This window comes from Salmo trutta, chromosome 7 (genome assembly GCF_901001165.1).
Source record: "Salmo trutta chromosome 7, fSalTru1.1, whole genome shotgun sequence".
Taxonomy (NCBI): Eukaryota; Metazoa; Chordata; class Actinopteri; order Salmoniformes; family Salmonidae; genus Salmo; species Salmo trutta.
In genome coordinates, this window is record NC_042963.1 from 42144005 (window position 1) to 42171189 (window position 27185).

At 42.8% G+C, this 27185-nt stretch overlaps 1 protein-coding gene and 1 long non-coding RNA gene across 5 annotated transcripts in view; both read left to right on the plus strand.

The window, feature by feature from the left end:
• The window catches only part of LOC115197421 (FYVE, RhoGEF and PH domain-containing protein 4), a 129917-nt gene that overhangs the window by 58243 nt on the left and 44489 nt on the right, over nucleotides 1–27185 (plus strand). For 2 of the 4 annotated variants that reach the window (XM_029758925.1, XM_029758927.1), the window contains exons 2-3: nucleotides 21179–21334; nucleotides 25903–26092. In XM_029758925.1, coding sequence (XP_029614785.1) covers nucleotides 21179–21334; nucleotides 25903–26092 — 346 coding nt within the window. Of the gene's footprint in view, nucleotides 1–11116; nucleotides 11166–13662; nucleotides 13763–21178; nucleotides 21335–25902; nucleotides 26093–27185 lie in introns of those variants that run through there. The other 2 variants (XM_029758926.1, XM_029758928.1) reach the window with 2 other exon arrangements.
• On the plus strand, nucleotides 12540–12821 carry LOC115197426 (uncharacterized). Its single transcript, XR_003879014.1, has 2 exons — nucleotides 12540–12588; nucleotides 12620–12821. It is a non-coding gene; the product is annotated as an uncharacterized LOC115197426 (long non-coding RNA).

Genomic DNA, 27185 nt, shown 5'->3' on the forward strand with positions numbered 1-27185 from the left:
ACGACATTCATGTTTTATTTTAATGGAGTAGAACAACGCAAATCAAATCAAATGTTATTGGTCACATACACATGGTTAGCAGATGGTATCGGTCACATACACATGGATAGCAGATGGTATCGGTCACATACACATGGTTAGCAGATGGTATCGGTCACATACACATGGTTAGCAGATGGTATCGGTCACATACACATGGTTAGCAGATGGTATCGGTCATATACACATGGTTAGCAGATGGTATCGGTCATATACACATGGTTAGCAGATGGTATCGGTCACATACACATGGTTAGCAGATGGTATCGGTCATATACACATGGTTAGCAGATGGTATCGGTCATATACACATGGTTAGCAGATGGTATCGGTCACATACACATGGTTAGCAGATGGTATAGCGAGTGTAGCGACATGCTTGTGCATCTTGATCCGACAGTGCAGCAGTATCTAACTGAAAATATCAACATTTCCACAACAAAACCTAATACACACAATCTAGTAAAGGAATGGGATAAGAATATATAAATATAAAATATATGGATGAGCATTGACAGAGAGGCTAAAATACAATAGATGGTATAGAATAGATAGTGTAGTACAGAGTATACATATGAGATGAGTAATGCTAGATATGTAAACATTCTTAAAGTGACATTATTAAGGTGACTAGTGTTCCATTTATTAAAGTGGCCCATGATATCAAGTCTGTAAGTAGGCAGCTGCCTCTCTGTGCTAGTGATGGCTGTTTAACAATCTGATGGCCTTGAGATTGAAGCTGTTTTTGCGACGACTTCACCACACTGTCTGGTCTTCACCACACTTCACCACAGTGTCTGACCATTTCAGTTTGTCGGTGATATGTACACCTAGGAACTTAAAACTTTCCACCTTCTCCACTGCTGTCCCATCGATATGGATAGGGGGGTGCTCTCTCTGCTGTTTCCTGAAGTCCACGATCATCTCTTTTGTTTTGCTGACATTGAGTGAGAGGTTATTTTACACACTCTGAGAGCCCTCACCTCCTCCCTGTAGGCTGTCTCGTCATTGTTGGTAATCAAGCCTACCACTGTTGTGTCGTCTGCAAACTTGATGATTGAGTTGGAGGCATGCATGGTCACGCAGTTGTGGGTGAACAGGGAGTACAGGAGGGGGCTGAGAACGCACCCTTGTGGGGCCCCAGTGTTGAGGGTCAGCGGAATGGAGATGTTGTTTCCTACCTTCACCACCTGGTGGTGGCCCGTCAGGAAGTCCAGGACCCTTTTGCACAGGGCGCGGTCGAGACCCAGGGTCTCAAGCTTAATGATGAGCTTGGAGGGTACTATGGTGTTGAATGCTGAGCTGTAGTCAATGAACAGCATTCTTACATAGGTATTTGCTCTTGTCCAGATGGGTTAGGGCAGTGTGCAGTGTGCAGTGTCATGGCGATTTCTTCGTCTGTGGACCTATTGGGGCGGTAAGCAAATTGAAGTGGGTCTAGGGTGATAGGTAGGGTGGAGGTGATATGATCCTTGACTAGTCTCTCAAAGCACTTCATAATGACAGAAGTGAGTGCTACGGGGCGATAGTCATTTAGTTCAGTTACCTTTGCTTTCTTGGAACAGGAACAATGGTGGCCATCTTGAAGCATGTGGGGACAGCAGACTGGGATAGGGAGAGATTGAATATGTCTGTTAACACACCAGCCCGCTGGTCTGCGCATGCTCTGAGGATGCAGCTAGGGATGCCGTCTGGGCCGGCAGCCTTGCGAGGGTTAACACATTTAAATGTTTTACTCGAGAAGGTGTTTAGTTTGTCTGGAAGCAAGACGTCGATGTCCGCGACGGGGCTGGTTTTCTGTTTGTAATCCGTGATTGTCTGTAGACCCTGCCACATACATTCTCGTGTTTGAGCTGTTGAATTACGACTCCACTTTGTCGCTATACTGACGTTTTGACTGTTTAAGTGCCATACGTAGGGAATAACTACACTGTTTGTATTCTGCCATATTCCCAGTCACCTTGCCATGATTAAATGCGGTGAAACGTGCTTTCAGTTTAGCATGAATGCTGTCATCAATCCACGGTTTCTGGTTAGGGAAGGTTTTAATAGTCACAGTAGGTACAACATCTCCTGTACACTTCCTTATAAACTCGCTCACTGAGTCAGCGTATACGTCAGTGTTATTCTCTGAAGCTACCTGGAACATATCCCAGTCCACGTGATCAAAACAATCTTAGCGTCAAACCCGATTGGTCAGACCAGTGTTGGATAGACCTAAGCACGGGCGCTTCCTGTTTTAGTTTCTGCCTATAGGAAGAGAGCAACAAGATGGAGTCATGGTCAGATTTGCCAAAAGGAGGGCGGGGGAGGGCCTTGCATGCATCGTGGAATTTAGAGTAGCAATGGTCGAGCATGTTACTCGCTCGTGTACTGCATTCGATATGCTGATAGAATTTAGGTAGCCTTATTCTCAAATTTGCTTTGTTAAAATCCCTACTACAATAAATGCAGCCTTAGGAAAATGGTTTCCAGTTTGCATAAAGTCCATTGAAGTTCCTTGAGGGCCGTCTTTGTATCGGCTTGAGGGGGATATACTTGGCTGTGACAATAACCAAGGAGAGTTCTCGTGGGAGATAATACGGTCGGCATTTGATTGTGAGGAGTTCTAGGTCAGGTGAACAAAAGGACTTGAGTTCCTGTATGTTGTTATGATTACACCAGGAGTTGTTAATCATGAAACATACTCCCCCGCCCTTCTTCTTACTGCAGAGATGTTTATTCCTGCCGGCGCGATGCACTGAAAATCCCATTGGCTGTACCGACTCCGACAGCATATTGCAAGCTAGGCATGTTTCTGTGAAACAGTATGTTACAATCTGCAAGTTCCCCTCTCCGTAGTTGAGTTTGTCATGTTTGTAATGCAGTGTTCAGGTCAGCTATTAGATTTGTGCCTGATTGAGATAATACCAGATCTCGTGCCTCTGATGACCTGACGTGAGAGAGAGAGAGTGACACATTATCTCAAACACACACAACTCCAGTCTGTCCCTGGCCCCTCCCACACCTGATTACACCTGCAGCGTCCTGGGAACTGGTTGTACAATGACAGACAGGGAGGGAGGAAGGGCAGAGCCTTGAGGTTAAACAACACAAACACAGTAATGCAGCAACCACCACTAGATGAGGAAACCTGCAGCGTAGGACAGGACCAAACTAACTAACTTCCTGTGATCTGCTTTTCTGGTCAAACTGGGACAGGCAGTGTAGTACAGAGATGCAGCAGTGGAAACACATCCACATTGGAGAAGAGATTACTCAGGAACTGTCCAGATAGTTTTGTTGAGTATTGTTTACTTTTAATAACTGCAAACACCCACACACCCTGTCAGATATATCCCGAAATACATTGCTTCCTGCTGAGGAAAAGTAACTTTGTGTAGATATGTAGAACAGCAACTGTACATAATGATGTACATGTATTTAGGCAGGTTATGTCCTACTGTAGGTAATGTCTTACTGAAGGTGATGTCCTACTGTAGGTTACATCTTACTGTAGGTTATGTCCTACTGTAGGTAATGTCTTACTGTAGGTTATGTCCTACTGTAGGTTACATCTTACTGTAGGTGATGTCCTACTGTAGGTAATGTCTAACTGAAGGTTATGTCCTACTGTAGGTTACATCTTACTGTAGGTGATGTCCTACTGTAGGTAATGTCTTACTGAAGGTTATGTCCTACTGTAGGTAATGTCTTACTGAAGGTTATGTCCTACTGTAGGTAATGTCTTACTGAAGGTGATGTCCTACTGTAGGTTACATCCTACTGTAGGTTAAGTCTTACTGTAGGTTACGTCCCACTATAGGTTTTAAATATTGCTGTAGGTTATATCCTACTGTATGTTATCTTATTGTAGGTTATGTCCTATTGTGTGAGAGAATATTTCATGCCAAAATAATTTGCTGTGTTTATGACTGAGAGCAGTGCAGTTGGGGTCAGGAGTGCAGTTGTACAGTTAGGCCTGTGTATTTTTTATTTATTTCACCTTTATTTATATATAGGCCTGATGACAAGTGATCTATTTATCATGTGCATCTGGTGTAGAATCAGTTGAAGAGATGAATGTTTGTTAGTTTTTTCTGAGTGTAGCATGGCTTTATATAGAACTTATCTTTTTCTGAAGTAGCTCTTGTCAGGACTGACGTATGTGTGTGTTATAGCACCACTTGGTTATGTGGTGAAGGGATGTCAGAGGAGAGGTGGAGAGATGTTCAGATGCTGTCAATAATGCTTGTCAATGACACAGTAACTCTGCTCAGCCACAGTATTTGCTGTCACTGCATGTATTTCTGCATGTATTGCTGCATGTATTAACTGTTTTGCTGCATGTTTTACTGTATTGCTGCATGTACTATTGTATTGCTACATGTATTAACTGTGTTTCTACATGTATTATCTGTATTGCTGCTTGTATTAACCGCATTGTTGCATGTATTAACCGTATTGATGCATGTATTAACCGTATTGATGCATGTATTAATTGTATTGCGGCATGTATTAACTGTACTGCTGCATGTGTTACTGTATTGCTGCATGTATTATTGTATTGCTGCATGTATTACTGTATTGCTGCATGTATTACTGTATTGCTGCATGCATTATTGTATTGCTGCATGCATTTCTGTATTGCTGCATGTATTACTGTATTGCTGCATGTATTATTCACTGCATGTATTAAATGTTTTGAAATGGGTATATGGAATCAGGGCCAGTGTCCTCTCACTGCAGGGACATGATGAGTGTACGGCACTAGAAATTAATGGAGTGTGCGCGCACACACAATAACACAATGGGCGGTAGATGTCGGCAGGTTTGCCTATCGGTTAGAGAGGCGAGCCAGCAACCGGAGGGTCGCCAGTTCTGGTATCAAATCCTAGATGCCATTGCCTGCCGTCGTGCCCTTGAGCAAGGCACTTACCCCCCACAACAACAGTTCCCCAGACGCAGTCATAAGTTTGGACACACCTACTCATTCAAGGGTTTTTCTTTATTTTTACTATTTTCTACATTGTAAACATCAAAACTATGAAATAACAGATATGGAATCATGTAGTGTTAAACAAATCCAAATATATTTTAGATTCTTCAATGTAGCCACCCTTTGCCTTGATGACAGCGCTTTGCACACTCTTGGCATTATGTTAACCAGCTTCAACCAACAGTCTTGAAGGAGTTCCCACATATGCTGAGCACCTGTTGGCTGCTTTTCCTTCACTCTGTGGTCCAACTCATCCCAAACCATCTCAATTGGGTTGAGATCGGGTGATTGTGGAGGCCAAGTCATCTAATGCAGCACTCCATCACTCTCCTTCTTGGTAAAATAGCCCTTACACCGCCTGGAGGTGTGTTGGGTCATTGTCCTGTGGAAAAACAAATGATAGTCCCACTAAGCGCATACCAGATGGGACGGCGTATCGCTGCAGAATATTGTGGTATCCATGCTGGTTAAGTGTGCCTTGAATTCTAAATAAATCACTGACAGTGTCACCAGCAAAGCACCATCACACCTCCTCCTCCTTGCTTCACGGTGGGAACCACACATGCGGAGATCATTGGTTCACTTACTCTGCGTCTCATAAAGACACGGAGGTTGGAACCAAAAATCTTGAATTTTGACTCATCAGACCAAAGGACAAATTTCCACCATTCTAATGTCCATTGCTCATGTTTGTTGGCACAAGCAAGTCTCTTCTTCTTATTAGTGTCCTTTTGTAGTGGTTTCTTTGCAGCAGTCTCCTCTGAACAGTTGATGTTGAGATGTGTCTGTTACTTGAACACTGTGAAGCATCAAAAAGAAAGGAGGACCAAGGCACTCTTCATATAATTCATTAAAATGCCTTTATTAATATAGCATGTTCAATAGAAACAAAGTTTTAAAATCCGACGCGTTTCGGCTGCATGGCCTTCGTCAGGGATTTATTTGGGCTTCAATTTCTGAGGCTAGTAACTCTTATGAACTCATCCTCTGTAGCAGAGGTAACTGTGGGTCTTCCTTTCCTGTGGCGGTCGACATGAGCGCCAGTTTCATCATAGCGCTTTATGGTTTTTGCGACTGTACTTGAAGAAACGTTCAAAGTTTTTTGAAATGTTCCGTATTGACTGACCATCATGTCTTAAAGTAATGATGCTGTCATTTCTCTTTGCATATTTGAGCTGTTCTAGCCATAATATGGACTTGGTCTTTTACTAAAAAGGGCTATTTCCTGTGTACCACCCCTACCTTGTCACAACACAACTTATTGGCTCAAACGCATTAAGAAGGAAAGAAATTCCACAAATGAACTTTTAACAAGGCACACCTGTTAATTGAAATGCATTCCAGGTGACTACCTCATGAAGCTGGTTGAGAGAATGCCAAGAGTGTGCAAAGCTGTAATCAGGGGTGGCTACTTTGAAGAATCTGAAATATAAATTATTTTGATTTGTTTATCACTTTTTTGGTTACTACATGATTCCATATGTGTTATTTCATAGTTTTGATGTCTTCACTATTATTCTACAATGCACAAAATAGTTAAAATTAAGAAAAAGCCCTTGAATGAGTAGGTGTGTCCAAACTTTTGACTGGTACTGTATGCATGTGTGTTTTTCAGAGGGTTTGGGTTAAAAGCGGAAGTCAGATTTCGGTTGGACCTTGTGAGCTATTTGACAATAAATCGCAAACAATTAATCTTAATCGTCAACACCACAGCTCATTAGCTCCCAGGTGATGTGCATGTCATCTGCCCTGAAGTCCAGGATTATATGGGCATTTTTCCATATAAAAACAAAGACATTGATTCATACCTCCACACTGTGGAAGACACTGTGACTGTGACCGTATCACTTCCGTATGTCTTCATCAGAGCTTTGTATAGTCACTAGTTTTTCTTTCATAACATCTCAGCCTCATCACTCTCGATCTACAAGGGAAATCCGTGTCATCTCTGACTGTATCACTCAGATGTTTAACTGAATACTTCTTCCTCTTTCCTCACAAGTGAACAGTACCTGCTTGATTCAGTACTGTAACGTCTCAGTGACCTCTGGCTCCCGTCACTCCTCATGCCTGTCCAATCCCTTGGCTGCACTGGGCTGAGTTCCCCAGTCACAGCTCTGTTGTCCTGTGTTAGGACTTAATGTTTAAGGGGGGGGGGGGGGGGGGGGGGGGGTCAGGAACAAGGAACTGAAAAACAGGAAGTGCAGTGACAGGAAGAGGAAGTTTGGGGTTAGAGCCGTTGCCGGACATTGCCCCCACAGTGAAGCATCATTGGACATATTGAGTTGCCTGTCTTTGTCCTTCTCACCCTGGTAGGTGTGTTTTCATGGCTGCTTTGGTAACACAGCCCCCTCTTAGGGAAACTGTGTGTGTGTGTGTGTGTGTGTGTGTGTGTGTGTGTGTGTGTGTGTGTGTGTGTGTGTGTGTGTGTGTGTGTGTGTGTGTGTGTGTGTGTGAGAGAGTGAACAGCAGGCAAGCATGTCATGAGGAGTCCAGATGGTGGGTGGAGAAAGCCCTTTGCTTTAATCCCTGCACCAGGATATCATACACCCCCCACTCCCCCCCCCAATGCCCCACACTAAGCATGTCCACTCTTCCCCTAAACACCCATCCTGACTGTCACTGTTGTAACAGCAAACTTTGGGAAGTGGGTGCTGCTTGTGGTTAAAATTAAGAAAGATCAGAACATTTTGCCTGTGTGCGCTTACTCTTGTGTGTGTGTGTGTGTGTGTGTGTGTGTGTGTGTGTGTGTGTGTGTGTGTGTGTGCGTGCGTCCGTGTCTGCCTATCATTATTTTACTAGGTAGTATGTCTGTTTTTCTCTTTAATATTTGATGTGCATATGAAATGGCTCTGGTGAGTGTATTAGCTGGCCCTAGTGAGGATGCCCTACATATGTGTCACCACACACATTCTAACTTTGCTACACTAGGTTGGCCACTCGCAGTCTTTTGTGGTCTCAGTTATCAGAAAGTGTCCTACAGCATGTTCACAGCTCAGGTATATTTGTATATTTATGTTCATGTCAATTTAGGGCAGAGAGAAAGTGAAAGTAATACAATGAAAAGATGAATATGGTCCCATCCAGATGAGATGCAGAGGGCAGTGCATTCTGGGCTGGAGAAACGCTCCCCTCAGCAGCACACAGGTTCACAGGCAGGGTCTGAAGGAGGCTGTGTGTCTCTCTCTCTGCTGTTCTATTTTCATATCTGTGTGCGTGTGTGTGTGCGTGTGTGTGTCTGTGTCTGTGTGTGTGTCGCTTAGAGCAGTAATGATGAATGAGTCTCCTTTCTGTGCCACATTTTCTCTCTTTATCCGTCTACCCTCCTCCCTCTCTTCTCATCCACCAGTCTGCTTCCTCCCTTTCATCTGTCCTTTTCCTCTTTCAACTGTATTTCTCTTTTTGCTCTGTGCTTATTCCCCTCACTCTCTCCCTTTCTCTCTCTCTCCCTCTCTCCCAGTTTTCCCCAGTGCCCAGCCTCAGAGGGGGTAGCCTATAATCTAAAATTGGGCTGTGGATGAGGGGAGGGTTAATCTAAAGAAAGTCTGGGTGGTTCAACACAGCCGTTTAATCCTAGGCCTTACTGTAAATCCTCCTGTCTGTCTCTCTGTGTTGTTGTGGATCCTCTGGCCTCAGTGTCTCAGGGAATTCAGTCTGTAACTGCATTACTGGATACTGGGTTTAACTCTCCTTTTCACTACAGCAGATCTGCTAAGTCTCCATTTCTCCAGAGAAGCTGAGCCAAGTAGCTACATTTATTAGGACTGTCAAGTTAACTTTTTGTAATTTTAGTGCTGTCTTTTTTATTTGTATTTTATTGTCTGAAACTGTTCAAAGTACACTGAAAACATTAAAAAAACATAATCTATACAGGTAACAACAACGATGCAATGTCCAAAAAAGTTGACATTTAGGTTAAAGAAAGTGTGCTTTATCAATTTACCTGATTTTGCTAACCATTACTTTGGACAAAATCAAGCAGTTATTATTCTTGTTATGCCTTTTGTAAAAAAAAAATCTTAAATTACTTCTCAATTTGAGCAAATTCAGAATTAGCAATTAATTGCGATTAATGACAGCAAATCGTGCAATTAACTCATACATTTTGTTTTATCGTTTGACAGCCCTAACATTTATACATGCACTGCAATCTCAGTAAGAAGGACAACAAGTCAGACAGTCAGCTGTTGGTGAAGTTGCTTTAGGGATGGATCAAAATGTACAGAATGGGTACCTAGAGGTATAACGGTAGGCCTACTGTCTGGGGTATAACGGTAGACCTACTGTCTGAGGTATAACGGTAGGCCTACTGTCTGGGGTATAACGGTAGACCTACTGTCTGGGGTATAACGGTAGGCCTACTGTCTGGGGTATAACGGTAGACCTACTGTCTGGGGTATAACGGTAGGCCTACTGTCTGGGGTATAACGGTAGACCTACTGTCTGGGGTATAACGGTAGACCTACTGTCTGGGGTATAACGGTAGACCTACTGTCTGGGGTATAATGGTAGGCCTACTGTCTGGGGTATAACGGTAGACCTACTGTCTGGGGTATAACGGTAGGCCTACTGTCCTGGGGTATAACGGTAGACCTACTGTCTGGGGTATAACGGTAGACCTACTGTCTGGGGTATAACGGTAGACCTACTGTCTGGGGTATAACGGTAGACCTACTGTCTGGGGTATAACGGTAGGCCTACTGTCTGGGGTATAACGGTAGACCTACTGTCTGGGGTATAACGGTAGGCCTACTGTCTGGGGTATAACGGTAGACCTACTGTCTGGGGTATAACGGTAGACCTACTGTCTGGGGTATAACGGTAGACCTACTGTCTGGGGTATAACGGTAGACCTACTGTCTGGGGTATAACGGTAGACCTACTGTCTGGGGTATAACGGTAGACCTACTGTCTGGGGTATAACGGTAGACCTACTGTCTGGGGTATAACGGTAGACCTACTGTCTGGGGTATAACGGTAGGCCTACTGTCTGGGGTATAACGGTAGACCTACTGTCTGGGGTATAACGGTAGACCTACTGTCTGGGGTATAACGGTAGACCTACTGTCTGGGGTATAACGGTAGACCTACTGTCTGGGGTATAACGGTAGACCTACTGTCTGGGGTATAACGGTAGACCTACTGTCTGGGGTATAACGGTAGACCTACTGTCTGGGGTATAACGGTAGGACCTACTGTCTGGGGTATAACGGTAGGCCTACTGTCTGGGGTATAACGGTAGGCCTACTGTCTGGGGTATAACGGTAGACCTACTGTCTGGGGTATAACGGTAGACCTACTGTCTGGGGTATAACGGTAGACCTACTGTCTGGAGTATAACGGTAGACCTACTGTCTGGGGTATAACGGTAGACCTACTGTCTGGGGTATAACGGTAGGCCTACTGTCTGGGGTATAACGGTAGGCCTACTGTCTGGGGTATAACGGTAGACCTACTGTCTGGGGTATAACGGTAGACCTACTGTCTGGGGTATAACGGTAGACCTACTGTCTGGGGTATAACGGTAGACCTACTGTCTGGGGTATAACGGTAGGCCTACTGTCTGGGGTATAACGGTAGGCCTACTGTCTGGGGTATAACGGTAGACCTACTGTCTGGGGTATAACGGTAGACCTACTGTCTGGGGTATAACGGTAGACCTACTGTCTGGGGTATAACGGTAGACCTACTGTCTGGGGTATAACGGTAGGCCTACTGTCTGGGGTAAAAACTGTAAAGTCTTGCATTAAGAAAGCATGCGAAGAGACCTGCAGAGTTGAATCCCTACTTTTCAGACTGGTTAAGTTATAGAAGGAAATGCCTCCCATACCCTCGTGTGTGTGTGTGTGTGTGTGTGTGTGTGTGTGTGTGTGTGTGTGTGTGTGTGTGTGTGTGTGGTCATTTTAAAATGTATATTCATACACACAGAACAGTAGGTGGGTTAGACCCTACATGTACGTGTGTGTTAGAATAGAAGGCTGGTTTCCTGTGCTATAGATTCTGACTGTCAGCAGCTGAAACCTGACATACTGTACCACCGCTGTGTTACACTGCTGTAAGAAACTCTTTAAACATCGCTATCAGACAGGGATACAGACAGACTGACAGACTGCCATGCAGAAGCTCCACTCACTGTTCTCTGTGAAAGGTATGACGGATAGTTTAGACCTCTCTCAGCCATCTTCTAAATCTCTTCACTTCCGTTGATACTTTCCATGAGGTATTACAGTGCTTTAGCTTGGTCCTGCTTGGTGAGTATCTTTGGATGACATTGTAACGTTTACTTTGGACTTCATACTGCTTTCAGCTGGGGAGAAATGCTTTAGTAACTAAGGGCTGTGTGTGTAAATGTATGGGGAGGTGGACAGACCGACAGAAACCTACACTAGGCTACAGTTAGAGAGTGGGACCCAGCTGTGACATAAGGAGTGTTCAGGAGAGGAGCAGTCTTGTCTCTCACCGTCTCTGTCCTCGTGCTGTGTGTACAGACCGCCTCAGAAAGAGAGACTGAAAAGGGGATTTTTACTTTCATAACAAGATTAAAACAAATGAGATCAGCAAAGGGAGGGTGAGGAATTTCGTAAACACTTTAATGAGGTTTATGTGAAAGGTGTGTGTGCATAATGAGGTTTATGTGAAAGGTGTGTGTGCATAATGAGGTTTATGTGAAAGGTGTGTGGGCATAATGAGGTTTATGTGAAAGGTGTGTGTGCATAATGAGGTTTATGTGAAAGGTGTGTGTGCATAATGAGGTTTATGTGAAAGGTGTGTGTGCATAATGAGGTTTATGTGAAAGGTGTGTGTGCATAATGAAGTTTTTGTGAAAGGTGTGTGTGCATAATGAGGTTTATGTGAAAGGTGTGTGTGCATAATGAGGTTTATGTGAAAGGTGTGTGGGCATAATGAGGTTTATGTGAAAGGTGTGTGGGCATAATGAGGTTTATGTGAAAGGTGTGTGGGCATAATGAGGTTTATGTGAAAGGTGTGTGTGCATAATGAGGTTTATGTGAAAGGTGTGTGTGCATAATGAGGTTTATGTGAAAGGTGTGTGTGCATAATGAGGTTTATGTGAAAGGCGTGTGTGCATAATGAGGTTTATGTGAAAGGTGTGTGGGCATAATGAGGTTTATGTGAAAGGTGTGTGGGCATAATGAGGTTTATGTGAAAGGTGTGTGGGCATAATGAGGTTTATGTGAAAGGTGTGTGGGCATAATGAGGTTTATGTGAAAGGTGTGTGGGCATAATGAGGTTTATGTGAAAGGTGTGTGTGCATAATGAGGTTTATGTGAAAGGTGTGTGTGCATAATGAGGTTTATGTGAAAAGTGTGTGTGCATAATGAGGTTTATGTGAAAGGCGTGTGTGCATAATGAGGTTTATGTGAAAGGTGTGTGGGCATAATGAGGTTTATGTGAAAGGTGTGTGTGCATAATGAGGTTTATGTGAAAGGTGTGTGTGCATAATGAGGTTTATGTGAAAGGTGTGTGGGCATAATGAGGTTTATGTGAAAGATGTGTGTGCATAATGAGGTTTATGTGAAAGGTGTGTGGGCATAATGAGGTTTATGTGAAAGGTGTGTGTGCATAATGAGGTTTATGTGAAAGGTGTGTGGGCATAATGAGGTTTATGTGAAAGGTGTGTGTGCATAGTTTTATGGGAGGTTGTTTTAGTGTATGACTCAAGAAGGTATACTTTCTTTATTTAGGCTAACTGCTGTAATCCTTGCTATATTTCAGGGGTGGGCAACGCCCCACCTTTTGTAGGCCCATGGATCAATTTCTCCCGGGCCCCCCCCCCCCAATTTAATTTTTTTTTTTTTTTTTAAATATAGATGGTCAGTCGGGGTCTCAACCACCGGAGGTTGATTGCACCTTAATTAGGGAGAACGGGCTTGTGTTAATGGTTTCCAGGTGTTTGATGCCATTTGCGCCGTTCCAGCCATTATTATAAGCTGTCCTCCCCTCAGCAGCCTCCACTGGCCTCAACTTACTGTTGAGAGTTAGAATAGTAGAATACTCGAGGTGCAATTTTGCATGTGTGGGTATGGATGTGGGTACACAGACCCGCTAGCCACTGCACTCCCTCAAAATGAGTTAAAAAAAAATGGTGGCCCCCACCCCCATCAATGTTGCCCATCCCTGCTATATTTGATAAGAATCAAGATATGACCACTTAAATCCTGATGGAACTGGATTGGACCCTGGTTCTGTAAATCTACATTACACGTCCCTCCATGTAGTCTAGTTATTAAGGCTGAGTGTGGTATGTCAGTAAAGGTGTTTCTGAAGTGGATTAGTTCTTATTGTAAAGGGCTTTGGGCTGCTGAATGTTCATCAACTCTCTCATCTCATTCTAATTCAGCACATTCTATTACATGTAATTGAATTACACATCCTTTCAGAGCCAATTCACCCTTGGTTCCCTCAGATCACCACAAGGATAGTGCTAAGGTGAAGTGTGTGACGTGTGCCTTTGTGCTTGTGTGTTGGTGTTCTATGTACTGTCTCTGTGTGTTGTCCCTCTGGTTGTTCTGAGAGGGAGAAGGGGGATGGAGGGAGTGAGTGAGGGAGTGAGGGAGGAGTCTTCCCATTGGTGAGTCTCTCCACTGAGCTGAGTCACTTAGCTCTTAGGTGCAGTGCCTGTCTGCCTACCTGGGAAGATTGTGTGTTACTTTTCCTATTACTCCTGCTTGAGCTGCCTTGTCAGTCCTGTAAGGATTTACTACTACTCTGTAGAAGAGGTTTTGGGTGAGTTTATTCTCCTGTTATGTCAGTGCTTCAGCTCTTCCCCTCCTCTCTCACATTTTTCTCTGTTTTCTTAGATGAATGTGGTATTGTGGTTGATATACAGTGTGGTTGGGTCTGTTTTTAGATGCAAATGTAGAGACTAGGGCAATATATCATGAATACCGCTATCCCAGTATGGCTCCATGTACCGGTATGGATATTTACAATACCGTCCATAACAATATTTTGATACAGAGCTAAATTAAATAAAACATTCTATAAATTGGACTACTTCACTTTCAGATTTGTCCTATTTTAGGTTGAGTATAAAACCATCAGAATGATGAAAGACCATAAAAACCACTTAGAATTTATGTTGCCATTCTAGGGTCATGCACTAATCATAAAACATATTTAAAACGTTATTCTAAAATAAAGTCTAAAATTTAAACATATAGGATATGATATTTTGAAAGTATCGTCCAGACATAGGAACCTAGCAGAGACTAGACCACTCCAACAACGTTCTAAGAGATGTTCTCACCTACTCCTATGTTCCCTCAGACTCTCTCTGACTCTGTACTGCACAGCATGGTCATTCATTATGTGTAGTACTCACGTTTGCCTTTTTCACTGAGACACAACCCACTGGGCACAGACATCAGTTAAACGTCAATTTTCTATTTACATTTGGTTGAGTTGTCAACTAACGTGAATTCAACATGAAATCAACAAAAATATATATTTCAAAGTTGGGCTAAAAAAATACAAAATCCTCTTACGTTGATGACTTTTTGCATATCTAATCGGTTTTCACATTGATTAAACATCATCATGTTTTGTATTATTAAAATGTTTTAATGATGTGGAAGCAACGTTGATTCAACCATTTTTTGCCCAGTGGGAAATATAATCAGCTTTTCACAGGGGGTTCAGATAGTGTTGATTCTGTTGTTCTATTGAAGATTTAGCAACATATTGTCATGTTGTTTTGAGGCTTCCTGGAGTTGGACAATTCCCACAGCTGTTGGCATTTGCACTGAAAGTATCAGATAATGATATCAAGTAATGTTATGGTCACAGTATTTCGTAATTGCAGGTCCAAGGACCAGTTTTGAATTGTGGATATATTTACTCGTATGCTGTGGATCTATTCCATCTAAATCCCTTCCATTTTTCTTGTATATTACGTCATACATCCGTGCTCCTAACTGGAAATCACCATGAGAAATCCCCATACCACCCATTTTGAATCCCAGGCAGAGTTTGTTATACACTGTGGGATATTCTGTGTGATGAGAGTAATGTGACCCCTTGGGCACAGTTCTCTGGTCTATTTTGGTTAGAAGTAAAAGCTGTAACTTAGATCCTAGTTTGAAGATATAGTCTGAAGATACAGTCTGAAGCTCAGTCTCAGAGTTGTTCTCAGACACTCCCTCTCTTAAGTGTCAGGGTGCTAGGTGGCTGACTGGGTGGAGACATACAGGTGTGCCTATTGTTTTTACTCACAGTTCTCGTTTGAGAATCGTGACACATGTTGCCTCAGGATTAGTGAGTGAGATGGATGGATGGATGGATGGATGGATGGATGGATGGATGGATGGATGGATGGATGGATGGATGGATGGATGGATAGATAGATATGGATAGAGATAGATAGATAGATAGATAGATGATCAGTGGTTTATGTAACAGGTCAGGTACTCTGTGTGATGTCAGAACCCTTAAGGGGGTGTGAAGGCGGTACTTGTCACACAGACTCACCCCAGGCTGAATGCCTTTAATGAATAGTTGAGGAACATGTTCTACAGGGCAATTTCACAGTAACCGTGACACTGAGACTCAGTTTCCACTTGCAAATATATGTCAAACAAAAACCAATGATTGCAAAGTTAAACAAACCATACAACTCTATGCACAATGACTAATTTGAACAATTTCCACTGAAAATTGTACCATTTACACAGTAACAGAGTGACACAATTTGGTAACAGATGCAAAGCTTTGTAACAGAATGACAGCACAAACTTTGCATTTGCACTGTTCTTCAAGAAAATGTGTTTTTGTAAAATATCTGTGTCACCGTAGAATTGCCCTAGAGCAACAAACAGACTGTGGCATTCATTACCTTTACATACAGTATATCTACTTAACTATGGTATGTATGCATATCTATTGAACTATGTTCTATGTTCTAAGGAAAGAAATGACTGGAAAGAAAATGTCACTTAGAAGTAGATACTGTTATACCACAAATTAGATACAGCCTTTTCAAGCATCCACTTAAAAACAAGATACTGTATATTCCAAGAGGCATCGCGGTTGGTCTCTCCTGTTATTCTCTCTCTCTCTGTGAGGTAATGGATATGGATGCGCTGCTCTTCTCTCTGATTACGGAGAGAAGTGGTTTTGTTAAATTGATACATTCCTTTATCCTTCTCTCTGAGCCTGGTGGTATTGGTAAACATGCATTCTTGTGTGTCTTGGTGCGTTCAAGACAACTGGGCTCAGACGGGGAAACGTGTTTTGAACGTTCATCCAACAAGTCTGACATTCTGACAGGGAGGACAGGGAGGGAGGGGTCTTCTAAAAGGAAGCGATATCTTTAGTAGCACCAGCAGTACACTGGGGGATTTAACACACAAACTGATCTTCCTCACTATTATCCTCCTCTTCTCTGTTGACATGTCATGAAAGACCAAGAGGACCGAGTATTTGGTCTATTTTCAGTTCTCTGCCTTGCAATAAAGTGATAGAGTTCAATACAGGGGAGAATGTTTTTATTATGTGTCATATGAAACAATTTATATGCTGTTATTTTGATAAATGCTAGATAAATGTCTGATCATATTCATTGGATAATTCTTGAGGATTTACTGTTGACTGTCTTGACTGGCTGAGAAACGAATGCCATGATTTCCACTTCAGTCGTTCTAAAATGATTTTGAAACAAGTGAATGCCCTCAGACTAGTTCTCCCTGCCTGCCCAATAGTCAAATATAATGTAGTCTTGGGACGGTTCGGGCCAGTTGCCATGGTAGCAGGTCTCCCACAGTGTAAATCAAGGACAGAGCCTCAGGTGGGATTGTGTTCACCTGAACTCTGCATTCACTATTGACTATTTGATTTAGCTGTGGATTCTCAATATTTGCTCACTTTCCAGGTTCCACAGAATCCTGTTCTGCCCTGTACCCCAGGCTCAGAACCCACCTCGCAAACATGCAATTAGGATAACTGATGTAGGCTTCATGTTGCATCAGAAGACTGACATTAATATTAAAGAGAAGAGGAAAGGAGTTGATTCAATTTACTGTGGTAATAGTGTGATATAGAAATGGCAAAAACGTTGGCTTCGTCTGGTGTTGTTTGGTACCTTGTCAGATAGAACATGACCATTCAGACCTGAGGCTGTTTCAATGGGCCCATCTCCCACGAGGCTGTCACACAGAAGCCATGTTTCCATCTGCCACAGCAACAGAACTAACTCCCCTTCTCCCCGGTGGAGCTCAAAGAGGAAGAGAATGAAATATGTCTCTGAAATAACCCAGAAAGGGTCTCTTTGTGCTCCCTAACAACTTAATGTCCACATGCTTTGATTTAACAGGACGCTGGCTGCTAATTTGCATGGGGGTCTGTGGCGGGCCGCTTTTAACATGAGGAGGCCAGTGTGTGTGTGTGTGTGTGTGTGTGTGTATTTCCACCTCCGTAATGTTTACAGATGGAATCTGCAGTAGGGGAAACAGATCCACTGGTGGTATTGTTTAGTTGCAGAGCTGAGGAGCATCTCAGCATGGTCAATAAATTGCAGTACATATTGTGTTCTTCTGTTGTCCAAAGGGGAAAAAATGGGTTTGTTTTCAGTAACTTCTTTGTTGTAATATCGCAAACGGACGTGGCTGTTTCACAGTGAAGGATTCCAGCTTTAAAGAGGAGATCTGCAGTTCAAACAATAACAAAGTCGTCACCTAGCCACTGTTTGGGTAAACAGCTGAGGGATGGGCCTGGAAAAATGTAACCACTCTCAAATTCATAGACAGAGCTATGGATGCAAGAACTGCCCATCCATGATAACAGAATTCTAGTTTTATTAACCAAGTTTGAAGGCCTTACAGTGTTTATTTACAATTACATTGTTTACAAACAAGGGAGTAAAACAAACATATTTTGGGTTCTGATGAGGTACGGCAGTTGAACTAAGCTCATGAGGCATTTATGAATTCTATTATTCAAGAATAAGTGGGTATATATCATTGATTTAAAAGATCAATGCAGATTGCCCCTTTAAAGTTAGATTTGGGGGTGAGGCATCCTAGAGGAGAACTTCATCCTACTTCAACTCAGAGTCAACAGAAACAGGTAGGGCCAGAGGTCCATACACGCCACAGGTGTTTACATCAGCGACATACAGTACACCTAGAGCCACAACGCTGCTCTGTTGTGGAGAGGGTCTGCATTTCACTGTGAGTGAAAACATGTAGTTGGTTTACACCAGAATGACAGGGTGTTTGACATGTTAATAACAACCTCTGGAGATTTACTATAGAGGGTGTCACTGACTCTCTACGATCACTAACATACATGGTCCGCTTGGCGACTTGAAGTGGAGACTTGATTTTGGTTATATGGACCAAAACATGTTGTAAATTTCCCCTTTAAAGTGATTGCAGATGATGTCAAGCATTTAATCAGCCGAGTTCTTGAGGCCAGCTCTATAATTATCCACAAAACTTAGGCCATGTTTAGAAAGTCGCCCCAGCAGATCGTGAGACTTTCCAACTCAGTCACTACTAGAACATTCCTTGTAAAAGCCTGTGTTGTCTGTAATTGAAGCGGAGCTGTAAAAATAGCTAGAGTGTACGAAACATTATGAACACCTGCTCTTTCCATGACATAGACTGACCAGGTGAATCCAGGTGAACGCTATGATCCCTTATTGATGTCACTTGTTAAATCCACTTCAATCAGTGTAGATGAAGGGGAGGAGACAGGTTAAAGAAGGATTTTTAAGCCTTGAGACAATGGAGACATGGATTGTATATGTGTGCCATTCAGAGGGTGAATGGGCAAGACAAAAGATTTAAGTGCCTTTGAACGGGGTATGGTAGTAGGTACCAGGCGCATCGGTTTGTATCAAGAACTGCAACACTGCTGGGTTTTTCACGCTAAACAGTTTCCCGTGTGTATCAAGATTGATCCACCACCCAAATGACATCCAGCCAACTTGACCCAACTGTGGGAAGCATTGGAGTCAACATGGGCCAGCATCCTTGTCGACCACTTATCGACACCTCGACGAATTGAGGCTGTTCTGGGGGAAAAAGGCGAGGAGGGGGGGGGATTCAAACGCTATATTGGGAAGGTGTTCTTATTGTTTTATATACTCAGTGTACAGCACCATGTATACATTCTGGGAGTTAAAGGTGCTATCTAAAACCTAAAAGGGTTCTTCGGCTGTCCCCATAGGTGAACCCTTTGAAGAACCCTTTTTGGTTCCAGGTAGAAAGAACCCTTTTGAGTTCCATGTAGAACCCTTTCCACAGAGGGTTCTACATGGAACCCAAAATAGTTCTACCTGGAACCAAAAAGGGTTCTACCTGGAACCAAAAGGGGTTCTCCTACGGAAACCTTTTGGAAACCTTTTTTCTAAGAGTGTAGAATGCCACTGGAGATTCTTCCTTGTTATGATGAGTGAGTCATACTTTTTTATAGCGGTATGGTGAGTTAAAGGTACGCTATAAAAAGTATGATACTTTTAGAGCAAAGAGGAACAGTTATCTATTTTTAAGATTGAAGAGATTGAGTTTATTAAAGTTATTTAGGTCACATTTCATTTATTCATTCTACTGGGATGGGACTTCATTGAACTCATCCTGTCTTCTCTGTAGACTTACTGATAATGGAGCGAATGAGAAAATTAGCTTGCATCATCACATGCAGTAATGCAGGCTCTGCAGCGCTAGTGAATGGACAGCCTCTCAGGGCAAATGGACAATGTTACCCATTGATTATGACGTACACGGCTATCCAGAGCATCCCAAACTTGCTCAATGGGTGACATGTCTGGTGAGTAAGCTGGCCATGGAATAAGTGGTAAATTTTCAGCTTCCAGGAATTGCGTATAGATCCTTGACATGGAGCAGTGCATTATCATGCTGAAACATGAGGTGATGACGGCGGATGAATGGCACAATAATAGGCCTCAGGATCTCGTCACGGAATATCTGTGTGACGCCGAACTGCAGTCAGGTCAAGACCCTGGTGAGGACAACGAGTATGCAGATGAGTTTCCCTGAGACGGTTTCTGACAGTTTGTGCAGAAATATTTCAGTTGTGCAAACCAACAGTTTCATCAGCTGTCAGGATGGCTGGTTTCAGACGATTCCGCAAGGGAAGAAGCCGAATGTGGAAGTCCTGGGCTGGCGTAGTTACACGTGGTCTGTGGTTGTGACGTTGGAAGCAGCTTATGGTACAGAAATGAATATTCAGCTCTGGTGGACATTCCTGCAGTCAGCATGCAAATTGCACGCTCCCTCAAAACTTGAGACATCTGTGGCATTGTGTTGTGTGACAAAACTGCACATTTCAGAGTGGCCTTTTATTGTCCCCAGCACAAGGTGCACCTGTATAATGATCATGCTGTTTAATCAGCTTCTTGATATGCCACACCTGTTAGGTGGATGGATTATCTTGGCAATTGAGAAATCCTCACTAACAGGGGAGTAAACAAATTAGCGTACAAAATATGCAAGAAATAAGCTTCTGATGTGTATGTAAAATTTCTAGGATCTTTTATTTCAGCTCATGAAACATGGGACCAACACTTTACATGTTGCGTTTATATTTTTGTTCAGTGTACATGACTGCTCTTAATGGAGACTACCCAGAGTGATAAAGCTCTTTATGTCTCTATAATGTAACAATTCCTCCTGCTTGGCCTCAGTGACATGGTGCCATGTATGGTGGTTTTACCTTAATAGGTATGGTTGTGCATAGTGTGTAGAGCAGACTATGGGGTGGTAGCCTTGCTGTGAACAGCCCTGTCATCCTATCCGTCTCTCTGTCTGTCAGTTAAACACTGGAGTGAAGCTGGACCATCGGTCACCAGCTGGTTAGACTAGGCTCAGTGCTGCTGATAATGAACTACATGGAGACTCCAATGTTTTGCTTCAGGCCATTTGTGTGATATGTGTTTTTGTACCTGCAGCCATGGGCCAAACGGCCAAATGAATAGTCAAATGATGGAGGAGAATGTAGTGAAGTGGAATACAATCATTGCAAGCAAGGGGCAGTGGGGGGTATTCTGTGAGGATTAGCTGGAGCAACACTTAATCTGCTCATACGCAACACTGTGGCCAAATGAGTGTTGTTGAGAGTTTGGAATATAACCGTTCCTCTTCGCTCTCTCTTCCTCTCCTTTGCACTCTCTCTCTGTTCCAGCTCTAAGCAGCAGCCCCAGTGAACGCGGCAGCGGCCCCCGCAGTACGAGAGTCAGTCGGACAGGTCTGTGTGGGAAGAGTCCCAGTGAGAAGAGCAGGAGGGGTGTCAATGGAAGAGGCTTGGCCAGCAGGCCCTTACTGCAGCCCAAACCACAAGGTACTGATGATAATGCTGTTTAATAGGACATTTAGCAGACAGTTTTATCCAAACCGACTTACAATAGTGACTTCATACACTTTAGAATATGTGACCCCAGTTGTAATCGAACCCATGACCCTGGTGTTGTTAGTACCAACCAGGGTTGGGGTCAATTCCACAAATTAAATTCTCTCTCCCTGTAAATTCCATTTAATTTAATTCAAATTCCAGGTCAGTCTTAGAATTCAAATAGAAATCAATTCCTCTGAATTCCAATGTCTAAATTCCAGCCGTTCAATTCCCATGGCACCGTGTTTGTCATATCTTTCATCTGAGTCTCAGACCTGGAGGGAAAGCGGTCTTTACAGGTTCTATCAGCATACCTGTCTGCTTGGTTCCAGCTCTTAGCCAACTGTTGGGAAAGAAATTGTTTGACCAAATACAATGCTATTTCTCTGTAAACAAATTGACAACAGACTTTCAGCATGCTTATAGAGAAGGGCACTCAACATGTACTGCACTGACACAAATTACTGATAATTGGTTGAAAGAAATTGACAGAAAGACGATTGTGGGAGCTGTACTGTTAGATTTCAGTGCAGTCTTTGATATTATTAATCATAACCTGTCATTGAGAAAACTAATGTTTGTAAACTGTCATGGCCAAAACATATACATTCAATTGTTGTAAAGATAGGGAGAGGTCTGTACATAATAAAGAGATGCTGTGCTATTTCCGTCTGGATTTTAATGATTTGTATGTCTTCGCTGCAGCTGGGCCAAAACAGAGCGGCACGTCTTGCTCTTAATTGTAATCAGAGGGCTAATATAAATACTATGCATGCCAGTCTCTCTTGGCTAAGACTTGAGGAGAGACTGACCTGCATCACTTCTTGAGTTAGAAACATTGTGTTGGAAATTTCAAATTGTTTGCATAGTCAACTTACGCACAGCTCTGCCACACACACTATCCCACCAGACATGCCACCAGGGGTCTTTTCACAGTCCCCAAATCCACAACAAACTCAAGAAAGCGTACAGTATTATATAGAGCCATTATTGCATGGAACTTCCATCTCATATTGCTCAAATGAACAGCAAACCTGGTTTCAAAAAACAGATACAGCAACACCTCATGGCACAACACCTCTCTCCTATTTCACCTAGATATTTTAAGTGTACAGTCATGGCCAAATGTTTTGAGAATGACACAAATATTAATTTCCACAAAGTTTGCTGCTTCAGTGTCTTTAGATATTTTTGTCAGATGTTACTATGGAATACTGAAGTATAATTACAAGCATTTCATAAATGTCAATGGCTTTTATTGACAATTACATGAAGTTTATGCAAAAAGTCAATATTTGCAGTGTTGACCCATCTTTTTCAAGACGTCTGCAATCCGTCCTGGCATGCTGTCAATTAAGTTCTGGGCCACATCCTGACTGATGGCAGCCCATTCTTGCATAATCAATGCTTGGAGTTTGTCAGAATTTGTGGGTTTTTGTTTGTCCACCTGCCTCTTGAGGATTGACTACAAATTCTCAATGGGATTAAGGTCTGGGGAGTTTCCTGGCCATGGACCCAAAATATCGATGTTTTGTTCCCCGAGCCACTTAGTTATCACTTTTGCCTTATGGCAAGGTGCTCCATCATGCTGGAAAGGGCATTGTTTGTCACCAAACTGTTCCTGGATGGTTGGGAGAAGTTGCTCTCGGAGGATGTGTTGGTACCATTCTTTATTCATGGCTGTGTTCTTAGGCAAAATTGTGAGTGAGCCACTCCCTTGGCTGAGAAGCAACCCCACACGTGAATGGTCTCAGGATGCTTTACTGTTGGCATGACACAGGACTGATGGTAGCGCTCACCTTGTCTTCTCCGGACAAGCTTTTTCCCGGATGCCCCAAACAATCGGAAAGGGGATTCATCAGAGAAAATGACTTTACCCCAGTCCTCAGCAGTCTAATCCCTGTACCTTCTGTAGAATATCAGTCTGTCCCTGATGTTTTTCCTGGAGAGAAGTGGCTTCTTTGCTGCCCTTCTTGACACCAGGCCATCCTCCAAAAGTCTTCGCCTCACTGTGCGTGCAGATGCACTCACACCTGCCTGCTGCCATTCCTGAGCAAGCTCTGTACTGGTGGTGCCCCGATTCCGCAGCTGAATCAATTTTAGGAGACGTCCTGGCGCTTGCTGGACTTTCTTGGGCGCCCTGAAGCCTTCTTCACAACAATTGAACTTCTCTCCTTGAAGTTCTTGATGATCCGATAAATGGTTGATTTAGATGCAATCTTACTTACTCAATCTTACTTACTCAGTCGGCATGACAGAGTGATCTCCAGCCTTGTCCTCGTCAACACTCACACCTGTGTTAACGAGAGAATCACTGACATGATATCAGCTGGTCCTTTTGTGGCAGGGCTGAAATGCAGTGGAAATGTTTTTGGGGGATTCAGTTCATTTGCATGGCAAAGAGGTACTTTGCAATTAATCTGATCACTCTTCATTACATTCTGCAGTATATGCAAATTGCCATCATACAAACTGAAGCAGCAGACTTTGAAAATTAATATTTGTGTCATTCGCAAAACTATTGGCCACGACTGTATGTATTGATTTGTAGGCTATGGGTGAGGTTGTTAAATGTATATAGTTCTGTCCTTGAGCTGTTCTTGTCTATTAATGTTCTGTATTATGTAATGTTTCCATGTTTTGTGTGGACCCCAGTAAGAGTAGCAAATTCCAATTAGAATGTAAAACCCTCATGCTTTCAGGCTGATCATGTCACTGTTCAGACAGCCTAGCTATGCTGGAAATATAGGAATACAGGTTGACATGATTCAAAACATATCGTGCAGTAAATGTTTTATACTATGTGCATTAATTCCAATTCAATTCCAATGCAAAATGTCAAAACAGTCTAATTCCAATTCCATAACTTGAAGATTGTTACATTTAATTTAATTCAATGTAAATTCTCCACTTCATGAGTGATTTCAAGAATTGAATTGGAATTTCAAATGAATTTGGAAATGACCACAACCCTGCTTAGTCTTTTACCACAACCTTACCACCTGAGCCACACAGACAACAGAGCGCTGAGAGCAGTGCTGTTCAGACATACTGACACTCGTTTACATCTAGATAAGTACTCACACGTGACTCAGAACATACATGACAAAACAGCTCTCGCGACACAGAAGAGCGAGTTATGGAAGCAGACACGGTGTGACACTGGTGAAACCTTGACTTTAGTGATGTTGCATTCCTCTTTTATTGGAACACAGTAAATCATTCTCTAGAGATAAGAAGGACAACTCTAACCCTCTACCAGTGTTGGGGAAGCTACTCTGAAAATATATACACTGAGTATACAAAACATTAGGAACACCTTCCTAATATTGAGTTGCCCCCCCTTTTGCCCTCGGAACAACCTCAAATTGTTGGGGCATGACTCTACAAGGTGTCAAAAGCATTCTACAGGGATGCTGGCCAATGTTTACTCCAATGCTTCCCACAGTTGTGTCAAGTTGGCTGGATGTCATTTGGGTGGTGGACCATTCTTGATACACACAGGAAACTGTTGAGGGTGAAAAACCCAGCAGCGTTGCAGTTCTTGACACAAACCGGTGTACCTGGCACCTACTACCATAGTTCGTTCAAAGGCACTTAAATCTTTTGTCTTTCCCATTCACCCTTTGAATGGCACACACGCAATCCATGTCTCAATTGTCTCGAGGCTTAAAAATCCTTCTTTAACCTGTCTCCTCCCCTTCATCTACACTGATTTAAGTGGATTTAAGAAGTGACATCAATAAGGGATCATAGCTTTCACCTGGATTCACCTGGTCAGTCTGTCATGGAAAGAGCAGGTGTTCTTAATGTTTTGTACACTCAGTGTAGTTTACCAAGCTACCAATTACTTCACACTGGAAGACGTTTAGCTACCTTTAAGAAACATAGTTTACTTAAATAAGTTACTTTGAGAAAGTAGTTCACTACATCCAAACTACTTTATGAAAAATTATCATATGAGCTTAAATCTGAAATGTCATAGACGACAAATTGCAAGAACAGATCACTTTGGGGTAATATTTTAACAGCATTTGTAATTTAACTTATTAAACACACAAACGATTTTCACGTGAGAATTCGGCAGGTCTGATGCCGAAAAAGAAAGGAAATTATTGCCCTTCCAATCCCTCTATAGGTTATAGAATAGTTCCTGCCATATAAAGATACTACTAGTCCATAGTAATGGCAACATTTTTATCTCATTCTGGGTGTTAAATGTTATGCCGAAAAGTAGCCATGTTTTGCAGGCTTATAGACACATGGTCGCATACACTAGAACGAGACTAGATTTTAGTAACCTGTGCTGCCACCTTGTGTTGGAAGTATACATGACAACACAAAACTCCACAAAACACAGTCCACATACCATACAATGCTGATGGGGGATGTGTATTGGGTTCCTATCCCATCTTCAGTACATTAATAGAGAGGCCCCTGAGTGACCAACTTAAAAACCAACTGACCTTCTAGCCCTGACAGCTGACCTTTGACCTTCTCCCATCATCCCCCCCCAGTGCCTTCGAAGCCAGCGCACCTCCAGAGCCAGGTGACGGTGCCTGCTGGCCCCCTGCTGGCGCTGGGGCGCATGGAGAGAGGACTCTTCAGAGCCACCATGGAGGAGGGAGGAGGAGGGCCGGTGACGGGGAAGAGCCGGGAGAAACCCTCCAAAGTCTTGGACCTCATCAACCACTTTGAGGAGAACAGGTAGAGCACCAATCAGGGAGAAAAAGTGGAGTACAAAGTGGGTAGGGGAGAAAATGATCAATTTGACCCTAGCCGAGATACAGCCCTAACTCAAATATGTGTGAAATGATTGCCCTTGTGTATTCTTGCTCTTGTGAATGTGTAAAAGAGTATACTAACTGCTAAGAGAGAGAAAGAGAGAGTAATTCGACATGGATACATCTATTTACATCACTTGAGGCCTTATCGTAATAAACAAAATACCTTATTCAGGTGGACATGAGTAGTAATCAGTGTAACGTCAAACCATGCAAAACGGAAACGTTTATATTTCCTAATATCCCTTACTATTTAGAGGATTAACTAAAAAACAGAAGTCACTTTCAGCCATTTTTTGTTGATATCAGCTTGTGTTTCACAAGTCAAAGTGTTAGTGGAGGATGAAAAGAGATTTGTACAGAGCAGAAAATCAGCTCCCTCACTTGTGGGAGAGCGCTCACTGCTGTAGGATGAAGTCTAGAAGAAAGAGGTAGGATTTTAATACAAACTTTATATCATGTTTCGATTCCTGTCTCAGATTGTTAGATTGGCTCCTTGATCAAAAGGTTTGGTTATGTGAATCTGTCTATTGTCATTTGTCCCAGAAGGGCAAGGATAAGTGTTTCCTCTACAGCAACACAGCGATTCTCAAAACGGCATTAGTTGTGATTTCAATAAACAAACACTTGTTGCTAATTTATTATAAGCATTGTAGCTATCTATTGTGTCACCTGTCTTCATCTATTTTCCTATGTAAGAAGTTTTTGATTTCATTCCTGCTTGGTTACAAGTCTGAGTGGTGATTTTAGCAGCATGTGAGGAGACCCATTAGTGAGTGCTTGAGAGGCAGAAACAATGGTGCCCTTGTGTGAAACGCTTATGCAGTGCAGTCCAACAGCATTGAGCCAGCATCATTACCCCACTCCATCCAGCACTGCCAACCGAGGCCTCTACAGGCCAACTAAGATCTCTGGAGCTACAAGCTCATCCTCACAGTGAATTGTTTTCATCAGAAGAAGGACAGCCTGTAAGGAATAGAATTGGCGTAGTTATTCTTAGGAGAGGAAACCTGGAA